Source organism: Eretmochelys imbricata, chromosome 6 (genome assembly GCF_965152235.1).
Source record: "Eretmochelys imbricata isolate rEreImb1 chromosome 6, rEreImb1.hap1, whole genome shotgun sequence".
Taxonomy (NCBI): Eukaryota; Metazoa; Chordata; order Testudines; family Cheloniidae; genus Eretmochelys; species Eretmochelys imbricata.
Genome location: NC_135577.1, coordinates 36,035,595 through 36,055,264, shown reverse-complemented (window position 1 = coordinate 36,055,264; position 19,670 = coordinate 36,035,595). Strand labels below are relative to the sequence as shown.

Here is a 19,670-nt window from a genome sequence, read left to right as displayed (position 1 = left end):
TTTTAATTTCTTCCTTGTTGCTTACTGCTATGTTTTGTTTTGTTTTTTCCCTAGACCACATAGTCCTCACCTGAGACATTCTAACCGACACACTAGGACTTCCGTTACTTCACTGACTTCAGTTGGTAAGAAATAGAAATTAGAATGACTGTATAATGCCCTCTTCTGTGTACACTGAGTATAATGTATGCACAGAAAATACTTGATGGTATAGCAGGATAAATTATCACCCTGAGTTTAAGATGTCTGCATTACAAGTGCTGAATAATACACAGAATATACACCTGAGCAGAGCTAGGGAAATACATATCTTCTAACACCTCAAAATACAGTAATAAAATAAAATAGAGTTTACTTCTTTTCTTATAAGGCTGGAGCTATATCTTCTTAGAAACTCCTGTTTTGTGAAAATTATTGTACAGTAGTTCTATTTTTTCATTCCTTGTGCAGAATCAGATATCAAATTAAAAGGGAAAAAAAAGTTCACGAACAGTTATCTGTCAAAATATTCAGGTCAATTAAGGTATCAGCTACTTAAACATTTTAATGAGAATTAGCACATTCTTTAGGTGGAGATTTTGGTGCCCTTCCTTGCAATGAGTACCTTACTCCATGAAAAGTACCATTGACTTCAGTGTGGCTACTTATGGAATAATGTATTTACTCAGTAGGAATAAAGGTGATAGAATCTGACCATTATTATACGTATATGCATTTGGCAAACTTCCCAAAGTTTGGAGATGAAATGCTGGCCCTACTGAAGTCAGTGGCAAAACTTCCATTGACTTTAGTAGGACCAGGATTTCATCCCATGTCTGTCTGTATCTGGATTGTTGCTGCAGACCCATCTCTATTTACAACATCCTTCATTTGCCAGTACAAAATGTACGGAATTATAGGCATGATTACACTAAAGTATGAAAAGATAAAGGAATAAACAGACATGAGCTACTACCTAAAGAAGGAAAGAGAAAAAAACTTCAAGTCCAGACCCAATTACACAACAGACAAAATGGTTTATGTAAAATTAAGTTTATATATTGAAATACATTAAAAATGTTTCATTCTTATTGTACTTTAATAGTCAAGATTCTGGTTTGATGTTTTCAGTTTATTTTATAGTTTATATTAAAAGGATGAGTATATGATTTCATTAATAAAAATCCAAGTAATTTATTTAGGCAGATTTGTTTTTCTAAAACTATGTTTGGAGCTGTTTTTAAAATAGCATGGTATATGGTATGTGGTGGCTCAAGACATGTGAAGTCAGACATAATCAAATATGTGAGAAAGCAAGCAAACTAAGGCACTACTGAAATTAAACTTTAAAATGCCTAGAAATCTAAGTGGACTGGAAAACCCTGTACCATATATAATAGACCTACATGCTAGCTAGATCAACAGCGGCACCCAAGTCATGCATACGCTATGAGATGCCATTGTTTGGTGAGAAAATGAGAATGCTGAACTAAGAAAATGAGAATTGTTTGGTGAGAAGTCAGTTCCCTGTCTCTTTTTAAAAGATAACTGAGGGCCTGATCCAAAGCGCTTGAAGTCAATGGGAGTCTTTTCACTTACCATAATGGCCCACTGGAGTGGATTTTTGACAAGACCCTTATGGTAAAATGTTCAAAAGCACCTAAGTGACTTACCACTTAGTTCCAAAAGTGACTTAGGCTCCTAGATGCCTTAAGTAATTTTGAAAATGGGACTTAAGTTTCTAAGTTACCAAGTGGTTTTGAAAATTTAGTATGAAGCTACGTGAAAAGCCAATTTTTAAATAGAAGAGGAACAATTGTAGACCCTAGTGATCCAATTTTCAAAACCAGCTTCTAGAATTACAGTCACAGTTACAGATGGTCAAATATTTGCACATGCAAAATTCTGGGCCCCAATCTGCAAACCTGCCAATAGAGCTACTCGTGTGCTTAGAGTTAAGTATGCACTTCCTTTCCCAAGGATGTTTGTGGGACTTTGTGCTTGAAAAATTCTACAGGCAGAAACTTTCACAAAAAATAGTTTGTAACAGAAATGCTGACAGTACTAGCTGACACAGGGATAGTGCCATGGTCATTTTTATAAATAAGGAAAATCAATCTTAGAAATAAATAAAAGGGTGGGTGGTATATAGAAAACCAAGTTTTATGTTAAGACAGCTATTTAAGGTGCTGATGAGCACCTTCACCTCCAGTGATTTCATTTGACAGGAGCTCATCAGGATCTTTTAGGATTAGTCCCTAAATCAGGGGGGACAGCACCACTGGAAAGTGAGGTTAAATGTGCTTGGTTAGTGAATATGAGTTGATAGCTCAATTATAGGTATATTTTAAACCGTATGATATGCACACGTGATTTTTTAATAATATGCAACAAATTATCTAGAGACAGGGTTATACTATACATATCTAAGTCCCATGCTTTGCTACTGAGACAATACAGGTCAGGTGGTTGATCTGGTAAATGGCCAACTGCCAGATGTCAAAATCTCAGATGAAGATAAAAAGAAGAATCTTGAGTTACTAGAAGAAGCAAAGAGAGTGAGTGAGCGGTTCCTAATGCGCAGAGGCAGAAAATCAAGAAGCAGTCTTCCAGAGTCTCCCACAGGTAGGTGCAAGATGTGAAAATAACATACTACATAGAAATCCAGAAGTTTTCAAATGTATAAGGCACATGTTCAACATGACCCATCCACATTGTTTGTAGTTGTTAATCTCCCTGAGGATATTTCTCTCTAACTGTCTTCAAAGCTGAGTAGAAGGCCTTTCCAGTCAGGTAGTCTAGAGCTGGCACACATTTTTTGTGCAGAGAGTTTTCCCACTCAAAATACGAAATTCTACATGGGAAGATGTCCATTTTTATTAGATTTTCCCCCCCACAGGAAATATGTAAATAAAGATTTGTTTTTCAATCCATAGTTCTAAACTAAATTAAAATTGTGTTGACTTAAAAAGTTGTTTTATTTCAGTTTTTGGTTTTAAAATGAAGACATTTTATGCTGGAATGTCAATTTGAAATGACACTTTTTTTTCCAGCTTAATATTTTTTGGAAAACCGAAACAAAATGATACTTTCAAGGACATAAAGTGAAAATTATGGTTTCATTTTCACTTGTCAATTTGAAACCAAACATTTTGTTTAGAATTGTTTGAAACTTTTTGGGAAAAAACAAAACTTTTTTCTTTCATTCAAAATTCCTGTCGGCAACATTTATGTTTTCTAACCAACTGTAAGCTCATTCTGATTTTTTTTTCACTAGTTTTCTTTGTGGGTTTATATATATATATAAGATGATATTCCTGATACCCCTTTTACCATCATTCTTTTTTTTGGAATTGCTTGTCTTTTTTTGGGTCATTGAAGCCATAACCCATTATTGTTGTCATTATTTTAACTGTTTTTTCTTATTGGCCTGATGCTGCAAACAGGTGGGCACATGTAAGGGCGCTGATCTTAGAAAAATATGCTGTAGCACAATGGGGCTAAGGTCAAATACTTTGTCACAAAATGTTTTTAGGGCCTTCAAACCCAACCAGTCTGTGATCCACAAATTATTGCAAGATATAACTAGGAGTCGCAGAAGCAGCTTGCTGCTTGCTTCCATTGTGGGTTCTGGCCCTTTTCAGTTCACACTGTGTACAAACTCCCAAGCCCTCATTCCTGTACATCCACTTCCCTGTGTTGCAGTGCAGACAGCCCCTACAAGTGACCACAAATGCAGTAGAAATGCAGCATCAGAGGATCATATTTAGCCCATTCAGGAAGTAGCCTGTTTGTTTCTCAATACAAGTTGTTTATATTTTTAGAAACTAGTTTCCGTTTCCCCAAAATGTTTTTAGCAATCTGAAATAATTTGTTAAGACTTGGAAATGCTCTGACCATGAACATTACCATCAAATGACTATGCCACCCCACTGTCTGTTGGGGTGTTTAAACCTGAGCAGGAAGCTTAGAAACCACAAGCCAAGTTAAAAAAAAAAATTACCTAATGCTTTCTTTTTCTTTTTTTCCCCCCTGTTTTAATGAAGCTGTTTCCCCTACACTTAGTCCAAGGGTTTCACCTGTACCAGCTCAGAGCAACTCTCTCACTCTTCCAATCCCAACAGGTAAAGTTATCTGTAGATGTTCAAATTTAAACTATTTTACAAAGCCGGGGGGGAAATGCCCATTAGGCTACACTTCCATCCATTGAAAAGTAGCCAGGATTCATAAATTCACAAGTCTCTGTCCTTGAAAATGATGAAGTTTGTGAATACCCACCATACGTTAGTAGGTATGCAGCATTGTTGTAGCCGTGTCAGTCCCAGGATACCTAGAGAGACAAGGTGGGTGAGGTAATATCTTTTGTTGAACTTCTGTTGCAGAGACAAGCTTTCAAGTTCTCACAGAGCTCTTCTTCAGGTGTGGGAAACTTATTCAGTGTGTCACAACTAAATACAAGATGGAACAGATATATTAAGACCGTTATTTTGTGCTTATTCCTAGGTTATATGTCCGTATTTTATTGTCCTTCTCAACTGTGAAGCTTTGCTATAATAATTAATGTTCTATTCCTACTGCAGTAGAATAGGCATTTGTTTATTATTTTTATTATTTATTATTTCCACTTTAAGATACAACTTTATGAATTCTAATATCTAAGTGGGAAATTTTCAGTGATGTGCCTTTGAAACTCTCCATCTCAGTTATCTTGCGGGTGGGTGGGTGGGTCTGGGTGTTGTTGAAATATAATAAACAAAAAAAAAAAAGCAGGAGATTCTCTCCTCATATATTTTTTACTATTCTAGGGTCTGATGTATGTATAGCCACGGGTGCTGGGTCAGTGTCTCCACTGCAGGTAAGACTGAGTTACAGGTGCTGGCTGTGATATACTGTAATTGAAATAATACAAGTTTACACTGTCCTATTACTCTCTAAGAATAATGTGATGCTTTCAGTAGCAGTCTCTATACCAAAAGTAGCAAAAGTTAGGGCTAAAGATACATCTTTTATTTAGGTTATGATAAGCTTAATGAGCTGACTTTGAAAGCCAATTACACACAACATAATGACAGTTCTCTGAAACATCATGGAGAAGTGGAGAGCCACTGGAAGATTAGAAAAGATCTAATGTGTTCCTGATTTGAAAAAAAGGACAGAGGCATAGTCTTGGTAGTTACCGTCCATAAATGTAATTTCTACTTCAAATAAAGTAATGCAACAAATATTAAGAGATTAAAATATCATCCGTGAACATCTAGCGGAGAGCAGAATTAAATGCAATAGGTGTCATGTGTCTGTCAAAAAAATAAAAAAGTCTAGCAAGACAAATTACTTATTTTTTTCTTTTTTGTTAGAATAACAAAATTATAAAAGAGGATGAAAGGCAAGCAGCAGAATTAAGCATTTGATACAGTGTCTTACAAACTCTTACCCTTGAAATTAAACTGAGGTTGGCTCAGATAAGGATACTGTTGTGTGGCTTTGAAACTGAGTGAAAAATCGTAATCAAAGTTAAATGAGATACAGCACTGAACTGAGAGGCCAGGAGGGGTCTACTGCAGCACTGGAGGGAAAAGATTGCTTCCAGCCTTAGGATCTAATCCTGTGAACATTTATGTTCCTGTTTATACACATGAGTATTTCCATTGGCTTTTAACTGAGCTACTTATGTGAGGAAAATTTAGAATATATGTGACTTGAGTGTTGCAGAATCAGGGTCATAGTTAACATTTAGAACCATATTGTAACCCCACCTAATGCAGCCATGCAAGGGAATAAAAGGAAATAAGATTCCCACCTCCACACATACACATGACCCTGCACATCTGCATTCAGGTTCCCTGCATCTCCGCATTAGTGCTCCTTACCTCAGTAAAGAGAGGATGGGGTGCATGCCCCATACTTCCTCCATCCCTTCTCTCCTACAGGCATGTGAGTAAGGAATATGCAGATCCCTGGCTCTGACCCCTAATACACAGGCCAGCAGAGTTGGCAGGTGCTGGGAGGGGTGAGGAAGAATGTGCACCCAGTAAAGGAGTGGTGCAAATCATTTCTCTCTGTGAACTAGAGGCGAGTAAGGAAGAATCTGTGTTTACTGTGACAGTTCCTTCTCATGCATCAACTAGAGCATTGGGCAAAGGTGCAGTCTAGCCTTTTGCAATCAGAAGGAGAGAGTAAACACCATGTTAAAGAAATTTTCCAATTAGGCGGAGTTGCAATTATCAGTAAACAGAGAAATAACAGAAAGGGACCCAGAGAGATTAGAAACACAGGGAGAAAATGAGATAATGTGATTTAACTTAGGAAATATAAAGGCTCATATACTGGTGGTGGGGAAATAATGGGAATCATTCACTCAATTAAAGGAAGAAACCTGGAAAGTTATCATGCTGAGAGATGTAGGGGTAAATGCGTATAAGCACTTTGATATCCTCGGATAAAGTAATTGTAATAAATGGTGGTAATAATCAATTACAAATTTAATAACAGTATGTCATTCCAAAGAAGCAAATGGCAGCGAAAGGGGAAGTGGTCCCCCACCCCGCTCACTCTTTTCCTTATTTTGTGTGTGTGTGGTAGGCACTTTCCAAACACATAAAGAAGTCTGCCCCTTAAAGCATACTATTGAAATAATTATTATTGTTATTTATTTAATCAATCACTTAATCTGGAATTTTATCACCAATATTGCTATCTTTAATCTCCTCTAAACATCATGAACAATATTAGTGTCATGTTTTCTCTGGAAAATATCCTAGGAGCACTAAAAATCAAGTGAAGTTCATGGCTATGATTAGATTCCATAGCATAGAAAACGTTAAACATTTTTGTCTGTCAGCCCATCAAAGATGGGTAGTTCTCTTTGAATTAAAGAATCCCTATGTCTATGAAGTGCACAGCAACCTTAAAGTTACTTCTATTCATTTTTTATATTCATAGATTCCAAGGCCAAAAGGGACCATTATGATCAAGTCTGACCTTCTGTGTAACACAGGCAATAGGACTTCCCAAAAATAAGTCCTAGAGCAGATCTGTCAGAAAAAACGACTTTTTTCTTTCAATATTTCTTTGATGTGGAAATAAGTATACAAGTTCTAAAGCTCTAAATATTTTCGTTTGTCTATCTCAGTGATTGCATTGCACAAGGGGAAGGAAATAATAGAAGTTTAATAGAGCTAGGATCAACAGCACTTTTAAGTTTGTATATGTGACAAAGCTCCTCCTCTACCTTGGTGGGCCTTGCGCTTATTGGCAGATTTGCTTGCCTTGGACCTTCACGGCAGCCCTCAGTTTGGCCGTTTTCGTGAACCCACAGTCCAGGTCAACTCCTCCTGTGTCTGACCAGGAGTTGGGAGGTTTGGGGGGAACCCGGGGTCGCCCTCTACTCCAGGTTCCAGCCCAGGGCCCTGTGGAATGCAGCTGCCTAGAGTGCCTCCTGGAACAGCTGTGCGACAGCTACAACTCCCTGGGCTACTTCCCCATGGCCTCCTCCCAACACCTTCTTTATCCTCACCATAGGACCTTCCTCCTGGTGTCTGATAATGCTTGTACTCCTCAGTCCTCCAACAGTATGCGTTCTCACTCTCAGTTCCTAGCACCTCTTGCTCCCAGCTCCTTACACGTGCACCACAAACTGAAGTGAGCTCCTTTTTAAACCCAGGTGCCCTGATTAGCCTGCCTTAATTGATTCTAGCAGCTTCTTGATTGGCTGCAGGTGTTCTAATCAGCCTGTCTGTCTTAATTGTCTCCAGAAGGTTCCCGATTGTTCTGGAACCTTCCCTGTTACCTTACCCAGGAAAAAGGGACCTACTTAATCTGGGGCTAATATATCTGCCTTCTATTACTCTCCTGTAGCCATCCGGCCCAACCCTGTCACAATTGCAATAAGCCTACACTTTGGGCACTGGGAGAACTACTGCCATACTAATACCTTATGCCTGGAAAGTTGCTTAAGAATTGTGTGTTTGCTTGCTTTGTTTTTAGCTGGGGAGGTTGTGCATGTAGGACAGTGCCTGTTTTCAATATGGATTTCTTGTAATATTGGGCATTAAAACATAAAATGAGTAAAGCAAACTAGTTTTCTCACCTGTGTTAGCAAAATCAAAACAGATGTACTCAATTCAGGCAATCCAATGCCCACTTTGTCTTCATTCTTGCTCATAGTTCTGACTCTCACAGGCCTTGCCAGTCTGGGAGCAAGGGGCCATGCAAGGTTTAAAATAAAAAAGTGATATGAATTCATGGAAAGCCTTGGATTCTCCAGACATGGTTTAACTGGTTAAACTTGTTTAGGCTCTCCTTGCAAAGAGCACCAACAAATTTCTTGTGAAAATATCATTCATTGTAAACCAGATAGATTGACATGCCAGGAATATCTCTTCTGCTTCAGTGTAAGGTTACTTGTTTGACACATTTATGGGCCTCATTCTGCAGCCCTTACTCAGGCAAATCTTACACTGAAGTCAACAGGGAGTTTTGTCTGATGTAAGGTTAGCTGCATTGGACTCTGGAAGTGGGGGTGTGATTTTTTTTCAAAGGCACAAATGAGAGGTGCCTATCTCCCGTTGATCATCAACATGCCTTCAAGCACCTACCTGCTTTCTGTGTCTTTCAAAATCTCCCCTACTCTCTCCTCTACAATGAAGCATTTATAAGCAAATGGCAGTGAAAGCGGAAGTGTTCCTCTACAGTGCAATCCAGCTCACTCCCCATCCCCCCCCCCCACACACAGTGTTTCTATGTCTTTTATACATATCCTTTTCTTTCAGAATGTCACAAAAGGTTTAACCGATCGAAAGCAGAATGATCAGAGGAAGGTTTCTCAGGGAAGGTTGGTTCCTCGTTCCACTAGTTTTGAAAACTCCAAAGAGAAACTCTCTGCACAAAAAGAAAACTTTGATCCACTTACACGTATGGATAATTTACCCAAATCCTCCCCTTCAGGCAGTGACGCTGGCAAAACTTCTCTTAACACAAGCACAAACAGCTGTGAAAATGAACATGGAAAACCATTACTTAAGAAATCAAAAGAAAATGACTTTCCTTTAAGAATGTATCGACAAGGACCAGGCATAGGTACTATGGACCCAAAATTTAAAAGTTCTGTACCAGAACTGATGGACCCTAAAGTTACCTGTAAAACAGAACTTAAAGGATCTGGAACACGCCCTCCTCTATTACGAGCTGTATCGTGGGATAGCATAGAACCTGGACATCAAGAAAAGGCACCTTTTAAATTACTACCTGAAGAAGATAAAAACTTTGCCATTAGAAATAAATCCAGCAATCAGTTGAATAAAACATTAACGTTCAAAGACCTCCAAATACAAGTTCAACCAGTTCGAATGCAGAAATTGACAAAGCTCAGAGAGGTGAGTTTCTGGACATAAATAGCATTATGGAGTGTTACACTAAGTTACATAATGTTGCAATATCCTATATGTGATCTACTGTGTTTATACATCACAAAACTATTAAATTAATACTTATTAAAGTGCTATACTGTAGTAGACTAGGCAAAAAATAATTTTGTACCATTTAGAGATGGAATTGAGGAGATTGGATAGTGAAATATAAGAAAACAGATTTTTTTTTTCATTTTTTCTATTTCTCATAAGAGACCATGCAGACTAGACTCTTTTGATTCCATTATTGTTCATCTAACTGTGCATTTCCTAAGTCTTACATAGTAAAAACTTATTAAAATATATGCAGTTGTTATTCTGGGCTCTGAGCACTTTGAGATTTATATTCTTGACTGGATACAAAAGGCTTTGGATGTGAAACACAGTTCAGTACCAGTGGAACATGCGTAGCTAAAACTTAAGCCGTTATGTTTAGAAAATTGAGTCCTAATCTGAAGCCCATCTGAAGTCAATGAAAGATGGACTTTGGATCAGGCCCTTATTGAGAATACTGTTAGTGGTATTCCTAAATACACCTGTACCCCGATATAACGCTGTCCTCGGGAGCAAAAAAATCTTACTGCATTATAGGTGAAACCACGTTATATCGAACTTGCTTTCATCCACCGGAGTGCTCAGCCCCACCCCCCTGGAGCGCTGCTTTACCACATTATATCCAAATTCGTGTTATATCAGGTCGCGTTATATCAGGGTAGGGGTGTAGTTCTACTGACAAAGTGGCTTCAGTGCACTGCACACAATGTTTATCATTTGGACCAGAAAATCAAACTACAAAAAGCAGCATTTTGTTACGTTTTAGCCTTGGTGTGTTCTCTATGAAACAGTCACATTTTCTTATTTTATCACTATTTTTATAATTACAAGAAAGCTTATGCTTAAGTGATGGAAAGAATTACAGCAAAGTTAACATAGTATTGTGGTTTTTTTCCATTTCTATTTATTGAATAAGTAGCTTTAAAATTCCTTTCCACTGGTGTATTCTTGTTCTCAGTTCCATAGAAACTGCAATCTCTTCACAACACACATGCTGCTGTTACATACACATTTCTTGGTTCCCAGAAACCATCTTATGGAAGAAAAATTATCACATGGCTGTATGAGAAACATTACTTGTTTCCCTCTATTTAATATAAAGATGAACACATAGTACAATGGTATTTCAGTTTCAGATATAGTGCATTATATGTAAACAGGAAGAAGCTGATTAACTGTCTTGTCATTTTAAGTAATATTTGGGAGTGAAATAATCTACTTTCCTCTCTAAGGAGAGATTTAGATGTGAAAGCTCTCCTTCCTGAGGATATATCAACAAACCTTATGCAAAAAAATAAATTCTTTAGGAGTGTTACTTCTGCTTATGCACTTCCTTTTCTACTCTGTGCTATATTTGTCTGCTCCTTCCAGAATTTCTCCCTCAAAACAAGACACTCTCTGACTTTATATGTTAATAGAATTTGGTGTGTGTGGACTGAGAACTGTATATGGACCTAAAGGTCCAACTAAAGTTTAGACACGGTTACTGTACTTCATTAAAGTCTGACTCTGCCCTGGTATATTCCTACATGTCTCTCACTGGAGTCAATGGTATCTTATTTGTCTTTTTTTTTAAAAAGGCCACTTTTGTTTAGCTCTGTTGAACACATTTGAGTCTCTGTAAAGAAAATAGTAATTTTTTAAAGGGTTTTGGCCTTTGATCCAAACCTTGGCTTACAAGATATAATGGAGATTAAAAAAAAAAAAGGGAAATTGCCCTTCTTCAGATAAACTCTCAAAATGCCTGCTGCATTAGTGCAAAAGTCTCCCAGACAGAATACATACCGGGGACAGTGCAAGAGCTGCTGTGCCAAATTCTTTCATGGTGTAACTCTGACTACACTAGAACTACACAAAGGGTAAATTTGGACTTTTAAGTCTAAAAATTAATCTGCTTGATAATTGTCAGTGTTTTAGCATCAAAGTATGTGCTTTTTAAAGTGATTGTTAGAGAGGCATGAAATGTAAAAGATAATCCACCCACGAACATTAGCAAACTGATACATATGTATTGCAAAGAAGAACCCTTGAATTAAAAAGCAGTAAATCTTTCACTAGAGCTGAAAGAAACCCTTCACTGATTCTTAATTACAATGATACAACAAAAATATCTTCTTGCAAGCCTCCAGCTGATTATATGCAAGGTAAACACAGCGCTGACATAAAAGAGAATATCAGATTTTAAAGTAGGTTATTTAACTCCACAATATTAGTCCTCTTTTTCTTATTTACATACTTTAAGATGTAGAATTATGTACTGGAAAATCAATTTCTTTCACCAAGTGCTCCAATCATATGTATGCCATAGAGATTCCTAAAAATAAATAATATTAAATTTATAAGCAACAGAATCAGTACCTGAAATCAGGAAATTTACACTTACAATATGTGGCAAAATTCAAGTTAAAAGAGATTAATCTTTAGGTTTAACAGGGAACCTTTTTTAGCAAAGGACCATGTTTATGACTTATAAATACACTTAAGAGAAGAATGTTATCCAAATTTATTTTTTGCAAAATTTAATCCCCTCTCTGCTTGGGAGCATAGTGGCACCATAGACTGCAATAACAGTGAGAAGCATTAGCTTGCAGTAATAACACAGAAGGGGTTTTGAGAAGAATTCCTAGTGGACAAGAGGGCTAAGTGACAGCCACTTGAATGTCCTTTTCTGCATTTTGCCCTCTCTCCTTCCTGGGATCAGTTTTACATTGACTTATTGTAGCAGTAACAATATCTAGAACTTTTTATTTTTCCTCCACTTGCATAGAGAGAAATTGACCTTCAGTAAATAAGAGAAATAAATGCCTTTTGCAAATCCCTATAGGCATTGAGCAACTACAGTGGTGACCATAAATCTACACTGAAGATTCGTTAGTTTGGAGACTTTACTAAATAAAATGGGTTGAAGTGTTTTATACCTGAGTTATTGAGTCATACAATTTAATATGTGACTACAATTAATTCCTTTTGCATACTTCATATATATATGTACATACGTGTATTTCAGAAATACAATGTTGTATTTCTTAGTTTTCACAGTGCTGTGATATTTAAATTGAGGCATCTAATTATTCTGTTTAGAAATATTTCAATTTTTCTCAACAGGAGCATATTCTGATGCGAAATCAAAACTTAGTTGGACTTAAACTGCCTGAACTCAGTGAAGCAGCTGAACAGGAAAGAGGTGCAATATCATCAAGCTGGAAGAAATACTTGTTTATTTCACACAGTCTTTTTATCCAAATAATGTAAAAGGAAATGATCTTTAGTTACTGTACTGTCAGTACATTCTCAAAATGTAACAGTAAATGGGGAATCATCTAACTGGTGTGTTTCTAATGGGGTCTCTCCGGATCAGTTAGTGGCCCTATGCTATTTAATTTTTTTTTATCAATGATCTGGAGGAAAACACAAAATAATTGCTGACAAAGTTTACAGATGACACATACATAGTGTAAATAATTAAGAGGACAGGTCACTGATACAGAGCAATCCGAAATGCTTCGTAAGCTGGGCACAAGCAAACAACATGCATTTCAATATGCCCAAATGTAAAGTCATACATCTAGGAACAAAGAATGCAGGCTATATTTACAGGATGGGGACTCTCTTCTAGGAAGCAGTGACTCTGAAAAGGATTTTGAGGTCATGGTGTATAACTTGCTGAATGTGAGCTGCCAGTGCAATCCCTGGATATATAAACAGGGACATATTGAGTAGAGGAAAGGGGATTATATTGCCTCTGTAGTTGGCACTGGTGAAAAATTAGAAAGACTGAGATGGGACATAACAGTTTTCAGGTACATAAAAGGTTGTGACAAGGAGGAGGGAGAAGAATTGTTCTTAACCTCTGAGGACAGGACAAGAAGCAATGGGCTTAAATTGGAGCAAGGGAGGTTTAGGTTGGACATTAGGAAAAAATTCCTAACTGTCAGCATGGTTAAGCACTGGAATAAATTGCCGAGGGAGGTTGTGGAATTTCCATCTTTGGAGATTTTTGAGAGCAGGTTAGACAAACACCTGTCAGGAATGGCCTAGATAATACTTAGTCCTGCCATGAGTGCAAGGGACTGGACTAGATGACCTCTCGAGGTCCCTTCCAGTCCTATGATTCTATGAAGGGATTCAGAGAAGAGCCATGAGCATGATTAAAGGATTGGAACAGTAGTGGCAGAATCCAAGGAGCCCAATCTGTTTAGCTATCAAGAGAAGGTTAAGGGGTGACTTGGTCACCATCTATAAGCACTAACATGGGGAACAGAAATGGGCTTTTCAGTCTAGCAGACAAAGGTATAACAAGATCCAATGGCTGGAAGTTGAAGCTACAGAAATTCAGACTAGAAATAAGGTGCAAATTTTTAACCATTGGAACAATTTACCCAGGGGGTGGTGGATTCTCCATCCCTGGCAATTTTAAATAAAAGCTGTTTTTCTAAAAGATCTGCTCTAGTTTGAACAGGAATTAATTCAGGGAAGCTCTATGGCCTTTGTTATGCAGGAGGTCAGATCAGATGATCACAATTATTTGGGGTGTGATCCAAAGACCATTGAAATAAATGGAAAGATTCCTATTAACATCATTAATTCATAAGTTTTCAGGCCAGAACTACCATTATGAACATCTAGTTCAACCTCCTGCAAAATGCAGACCACAGAATTTCATCCAGTAATTCTTTCTTCAAGCATGTAACTTCTAGTTGAGCTAGCTCTTATCTTTTACAAAGACCTCAAATCTTGATTTAAATAATTCAAGTGATAGAGAATCCATCACGTTCCCAGTAAGTTGTTCCAAAGGTTAATAATTCTAATGTTTAAAAATATACATCTTATTTCTAGCCAGAATTTGTCTAGCGTAAGCTTCCAGACATTCAACCTTGTTATGCTTCTGTTTGCTGGATTGAACAGCCTGAGCTTCTGTGTGCTAGATTACCAAATTTCTGTTCCCCATGTCAACATTTATAGATCAAGTCACCCTTAATCTTTTCTTGGATAAACTAGATTGAGCGTCTTATCTCTCTCGCAGTAAAGCAGGCTTTCCAGACCTTGATTGATTCTTGTGGATATTTTCTGAATCCTTTCCAATTTTTCAACATCCTTTTGAAGTGTGGAGACAAGGCATGATATCCTGGCCCGAATGAAGTCAACAGCAAAACTTCCATTGACATGAGCTAGGGTTTCGCCTTGGAAGTGGATTGCAGTAGCACAGATGAACCAACATGCTTATACTAACCTCCTGTATCATGATTTTTTGTGTGATCAGATGGACCACCTTGTGGGGGGCTACCATTCAAATGAACAAATGACCTTCCCTTTCCTCAAGAGATTTCCACGTTGCTCTGTAACATGTGTTCCAATATGTAAAACTAATATTAGTGACAGGACTGTAAAGGTTGAGGCCAGTGTTTTCAAACCTGTGTGCCTAAAATCAGTCATCTAAATCTGTGTATGAAACCCTAACATAAAGGTGGTTTGGTTTTTCAGAGGTGCTGAGCATTCACAATTTCCATTTACTTGAATGGGAGTTTTGGGTGCTCAGCACCTGTGAAAAAGAGGCCACCTTTTACGTAGTGGCTTTAAATAAGGATTGAAATTACTAACGTCAGTCACCCAGTTAGGAAACATTTCTAAATATCCTAAATATTTCTGCACTCTATAGTTCAGTTTTAAATATCACTACAAGAGAAAAACAAACTTTGGCAAATATCCCTTCCAACCGGGAAGAAGGCTCAGGGGAAGGAAACTTCTGGCAGACATCCCTCCACCTACATTATCCTGTCAGGGGTGCTGGATAATATGCAAAATAGGTTGTGGGGCTCACCTCCAAACCTGGCAGCTATCCTGGGATCTGCAGGAGGTTAGGGCTGAGTGAGCAGAGACTCCACTCCTCCCCTATCCCCACCAGACCCACTTGGGATCTCCAGCAGCATGATTCCACTGGAGTTTCACTACCGTGGATTCCTCCAGGTGGCTACTGCTCTTAGGATCCCCAGGGTGGGGTATGCTCTGCAGAGAAGATAAGATAGCCTGGGTGTGATTTATCTTTTTCACTAAGTTCCACAGTGCTGGAGAGGGGAATGATGCATCCCATTCCCCCATCTGCCCTATTTCTACTCCTTTCCCCATGCAGACTTTGGACTACCTCAAGAGGCTTACACAAAGGGTAGAAACCGGCAAAGGAGGGCACAGTGCAGTGGAGGTGAAATGCACTTTGTTGCTTTGCACTCCTTAAGTAAGACACTGTCAGAACCTCAAGGTTCAGTTTCACAGGAAAACAGTTGAGAGATTGCTTTACTTTTAACAATTTCAACTGTAGCATCACAGAAAATCACATCATAGTATCACAGCCTGAATAAAAGACACAACTTTTCCCACACATACACACACACACACACCCCTTCCCCACAATTATTTTAAGGGGATCTTGGTTGTAGTGATATTGTTTGTGGATATAGTCTCTTAGTCCTGTTAATATACCTTTAAATAGTCATTTTCAGCAAACCTAAGTTTGCAGGGCTGGAATAATTGCTATCTTTCAAAATTCACACATGTAGAGTTGGCAGACTTAGAACTTTTGAGAAGAAAACATTCTGAAATTCTACATATTATTTTACATAGGACTGCAAATCTAGGGTGTCACCCAACGTCTAAGGCATAGCATGGACATTTAGAAGCCAACCGCACATCGGAATCTCTAACTGGGGCCTTAAAAATCAACTCCTTCAGCTCACTGGGAAGAGCAGCAAGGAGCAGAATCCTTAGTTTACTTATTAAAGAGCTTCTTACTTCCTTAAATTGTAATGAAATTAACTTAATGTAATATTTTACTAAAACATACAGTAATCAAGGTGCCAACAGTTTCCTTTGTTATGCATCACACAGTTTGTCTCCATCTTATCTTATCAGTGTCAAGTTGTCTGTCTTGGCCATCTTGGGATAAACACGACTTTAAAACTACAGACCTTTAAATAAATTAGCAGACCCAGTAAATTGGAGACACTGTTATGAGGCAGGCTTGTTATTCTTAAGGGCATATATGCAACGGTGCTGAGGTGGGTGCTGGACAATTTTTAAGTATTAAAAAGGTACAGAAAACAGGAAATACAAATTTAGTTGTATAATTAGTAGAGAATCTGCCTCCATTAAGCTTCTCTAACTCCAACTACTATCATGCACATTTTTAAAGGGTGAGAGCTTTTTCTTACTACCTCTTACATTTTTCCCAAGTCCAAGAGTTTGTTAAACAGGGAGGATTTATCTAGAAGACAGGAACATGAGTATTCATAGGCTTTCCAGCTTCGTTTGTAGGTGTTCGTGTTCTAGAAATGAGTCTTGTCCAGGGTGCTCACAAACAGTTGTCAGGGCATTGTAATTATCTTGTCCTTTTCCTATTGCTAACCACTAGATGGGAATGAGGTAGTAGGGGGCTTCTGGTTTGGAAAAGGGTGAGACCCAGTGTTGTATGAGGAAAAAGTGACTGAAATACACTGAGAGCCACTGGTCCTAGTGAAGACGAGAGAAGTATAAGACTACAATTCAGTATCAATATTCTGTCACATTTGTAGCAAGTGAACATGTAGTATAAACAGTTAGATATCATATATCCATCACAACTTGGGGGAACAGTGAAGCCATGTAGTACAGTGTACTTTCTGCATCAGCAATAATCTTGGCCAGATAGCACATAAATCATCTGGTAAATGACAGTGCCTTGTTATAAAACATCTAGTGCAAAATTCCAGCATGATATAATCAACTAACAAAGCTCAGAGGCACTGGACTAGATGTTCCAACAGTCTATTCTGATTCAACTTCTGGGGTTCCTAGGAAAATGCTCACCTAGAAAAATAGAATATTTGCTCTTTTCCAGTATGTTCAGAGGCACTGTGCCGTGCCAGAATATCTCCTTCCCTCATTATCTCCTTCCTTCCATGCAACAGATTGCCATTCCGAATAGTTATTCTTGCTGCCAGTGTTCAGAGAGGGAAGTAAGGTAACTCTACCCTCGTATTAATGAATATTATAATAATGAACAGATGGATTATAAATTGGTTATTGGGATAAATAAGGTACACATTTCAGACCGTAGAGACAAAGGGTGGGGTTTTAAAAGCACTCCACTTTTCACCTAACTCTACTCCCATTGAAGCCAATGGTAAAAGTTCCATTGACTTCAGTAACAGCAGAATTCCGCTGACATGGAATATTTTTAAAAAACCCTCCCCAAATGTCTATGGGAGGCTGATTTCTGTATTAACACATGACTTCTTACAGTGACTTAATTGTGTCTTATGAAATTGTCCTTAGGGCCTTCACCTATACCTTGCTCCACTGAAGAAGAGGAGTCAAAGAACAGCTCTGATGTCATGCCTAATATTCCTGATATACTACTACGAAAACTCCATGTGCTTAAATCTCTGCCAGGAAGGTAAAAGCTAAGTAGGGGTATCGGTCCAGAATCCGTTGGAAGTCTGCTATCAAAGAAATAGTTGGTTCGACTGAACTAGCATTATGTAATTCTGCTCTCATATGAAATCCATATGTAGATAGATTTCTGAATCAGGATTTTTGGAAGGGCGATTGAAGCTATATCTTAAAATTTATTCGGCAGAGTCTTATAAAAATATGTGCATTTCTCAAACATCCAAAATGAAGAAAAAGAGAACCCATTTTAAAAATAATATGAAATTCATAGTTCTGTAAATGTCTTATAAACATGAGGTGCAAGCTACAAATATTCCTTACCAGATTGTTCATGGTCTGACAGCTCCTAGTTTTCCAGAATACTGCTGCAAACTTAGGTATTGGAAATGTTTGTATTTCCTTCATCAAAAAAATGAAACAAAAACTATTGGGCCAGTTTGCTCCTTGCCCTGGTAAAACCTGGGGAAGGGAAACTCTGCAAGGAATCCTCTCTGCCAGTTTCTCCTAGATCGGGGTCCTCAAACTGGGGGTCAGGACCCCTCAGGGGGTCACAAGGTTCTTACATGGGGGTTTGTGAGCTGTCAACCTCCACCCCTAAACCCCGCTTTGCCTTCAGCATTTATAAGGGTGTTAAATATATAAAAAGTGTTTTTAATTTATAGCGGGGGGGGTCACACTCAGAGCCTTGCTATGTTAAAGGGGCCACCAGTACAAAAGTTTGAGAGCCACTGTCCTAGATCATTGCTTTGGCAGCAGGGGGTTTGCCATTCTGCAGATTTAGATGGAGGACCTGCCCACAAATTCCACAGATCCCCGGGGATCTACAAGCAGCCTGAGATATTGACGCAGAGATCCTGTCCCTCTGCCACAACTCTAGAGTCTCACTCTCCTTTCATCCTTCTTGTCATTGCTGACCCAGGATCCCCTTTAAAGGGCAAGAATTTCCCCACCACGTAGGGAGCTCCATGGGAAAGATAACATAGCTTGTCTTACTTGTCCGAGGTAATCTATATGCAGGACCACTAGAAGAGAATATTGTGTATCCATCTGCCCCCATCTGTACTCAACATGGGATTAGATGACCCTGTCCCCAGTTTGTCCCACTTCCAGCCTTCTTGCACAGATTCCAAGCCCACAGTGTACTCCCTGTGGGTTCTGGTAGAAGAGCAGGAAACACTACCACCAATGCTTTCCACATGGGAGGGTGGAGATCTGTGCAGACATCACTGGACACCCTTCCCTATGCTAAGAAAACCTTAAAGTTGCATTGTTAGGCACTCAAAAATGCAAAAAGAGAGACCTTAATTCTGCTCTCCTTTGCTTATGTACCACAATAGTCATTAATTGCATTATCATATAATGTTTCTCAGATACTATAGTAGAATCCCATACATTTTTCTACTACTTTTGGTACACACAGATAGCACGTACTCTGTATATTCCAGACCAAAACAATAAAAGTCATGTATACACAAGATGTACAGTGAATTAGGAAGGAATATCTGTAGAGTTCTTGCCTCATTCATGGCCTATATGGCAAGATACATGTTGCACAGCGGGAGAAAGAATGGTAAAGTTAATAATATTGTGACCAAATTCTGTAGTATGTGGCCTAGTATTTAAAACCATATTTTAATTCATATATACAAGTGGGTAAAGTTAAGGTTATTTGGACAGCCTTGACACTGGATTTCCTGATTTTTGAGCACTTCACCAAGCAACCTTAACATTCTCTTTTATATAATTTTTAATGCAGTTTCCATAATCTGGAACAATCTGGCTAAAACCTATTGTCCTGTCCCAAGCAGTATG

The 19,670-nt window shown here is 38.3% G+C and overlaps 1 protein-coding gene across 1 annotated transcript in view; it reads left to right on the top strand.

Annotated features, from left to right (window-relative positions):
- Positions 1–19,670, top strand: part of IRAG1 (inositol 1,4,5-triphosphate receptor associated 1) — a 78,982-nt gene that overhangs the window by 25,520 nt on the left and 33,792 nt on the right. The window contains exons 3-9 of the mRNA XM_077820099.1: positions 55–125; positions 2,431–2,604; positions 4,026–4,103; positions 4,785–4,834; positions 8,748–9,350; positions 12,543–12,621; positions 17,742–17,862. Of these exons, the coding sequence (XP_077676225.1) occupies positions 55–125; positions 2,431–2,604; positions 4,026–4,103; positions 4,785–4,834; positions 8,748–9,350; positions 12,543–12,621; positions 17,742–17,862 (1,176 nt within the window). The remainder of the gene's footprint in view (positions 1–54; positions 126–2,430; positions 2,605–4,025; positions 4,104–4,784; positions 4,835–8,747; positions 9,351–12,542; positions 12,622–17,741; positions 17,863–19,670) is intronic.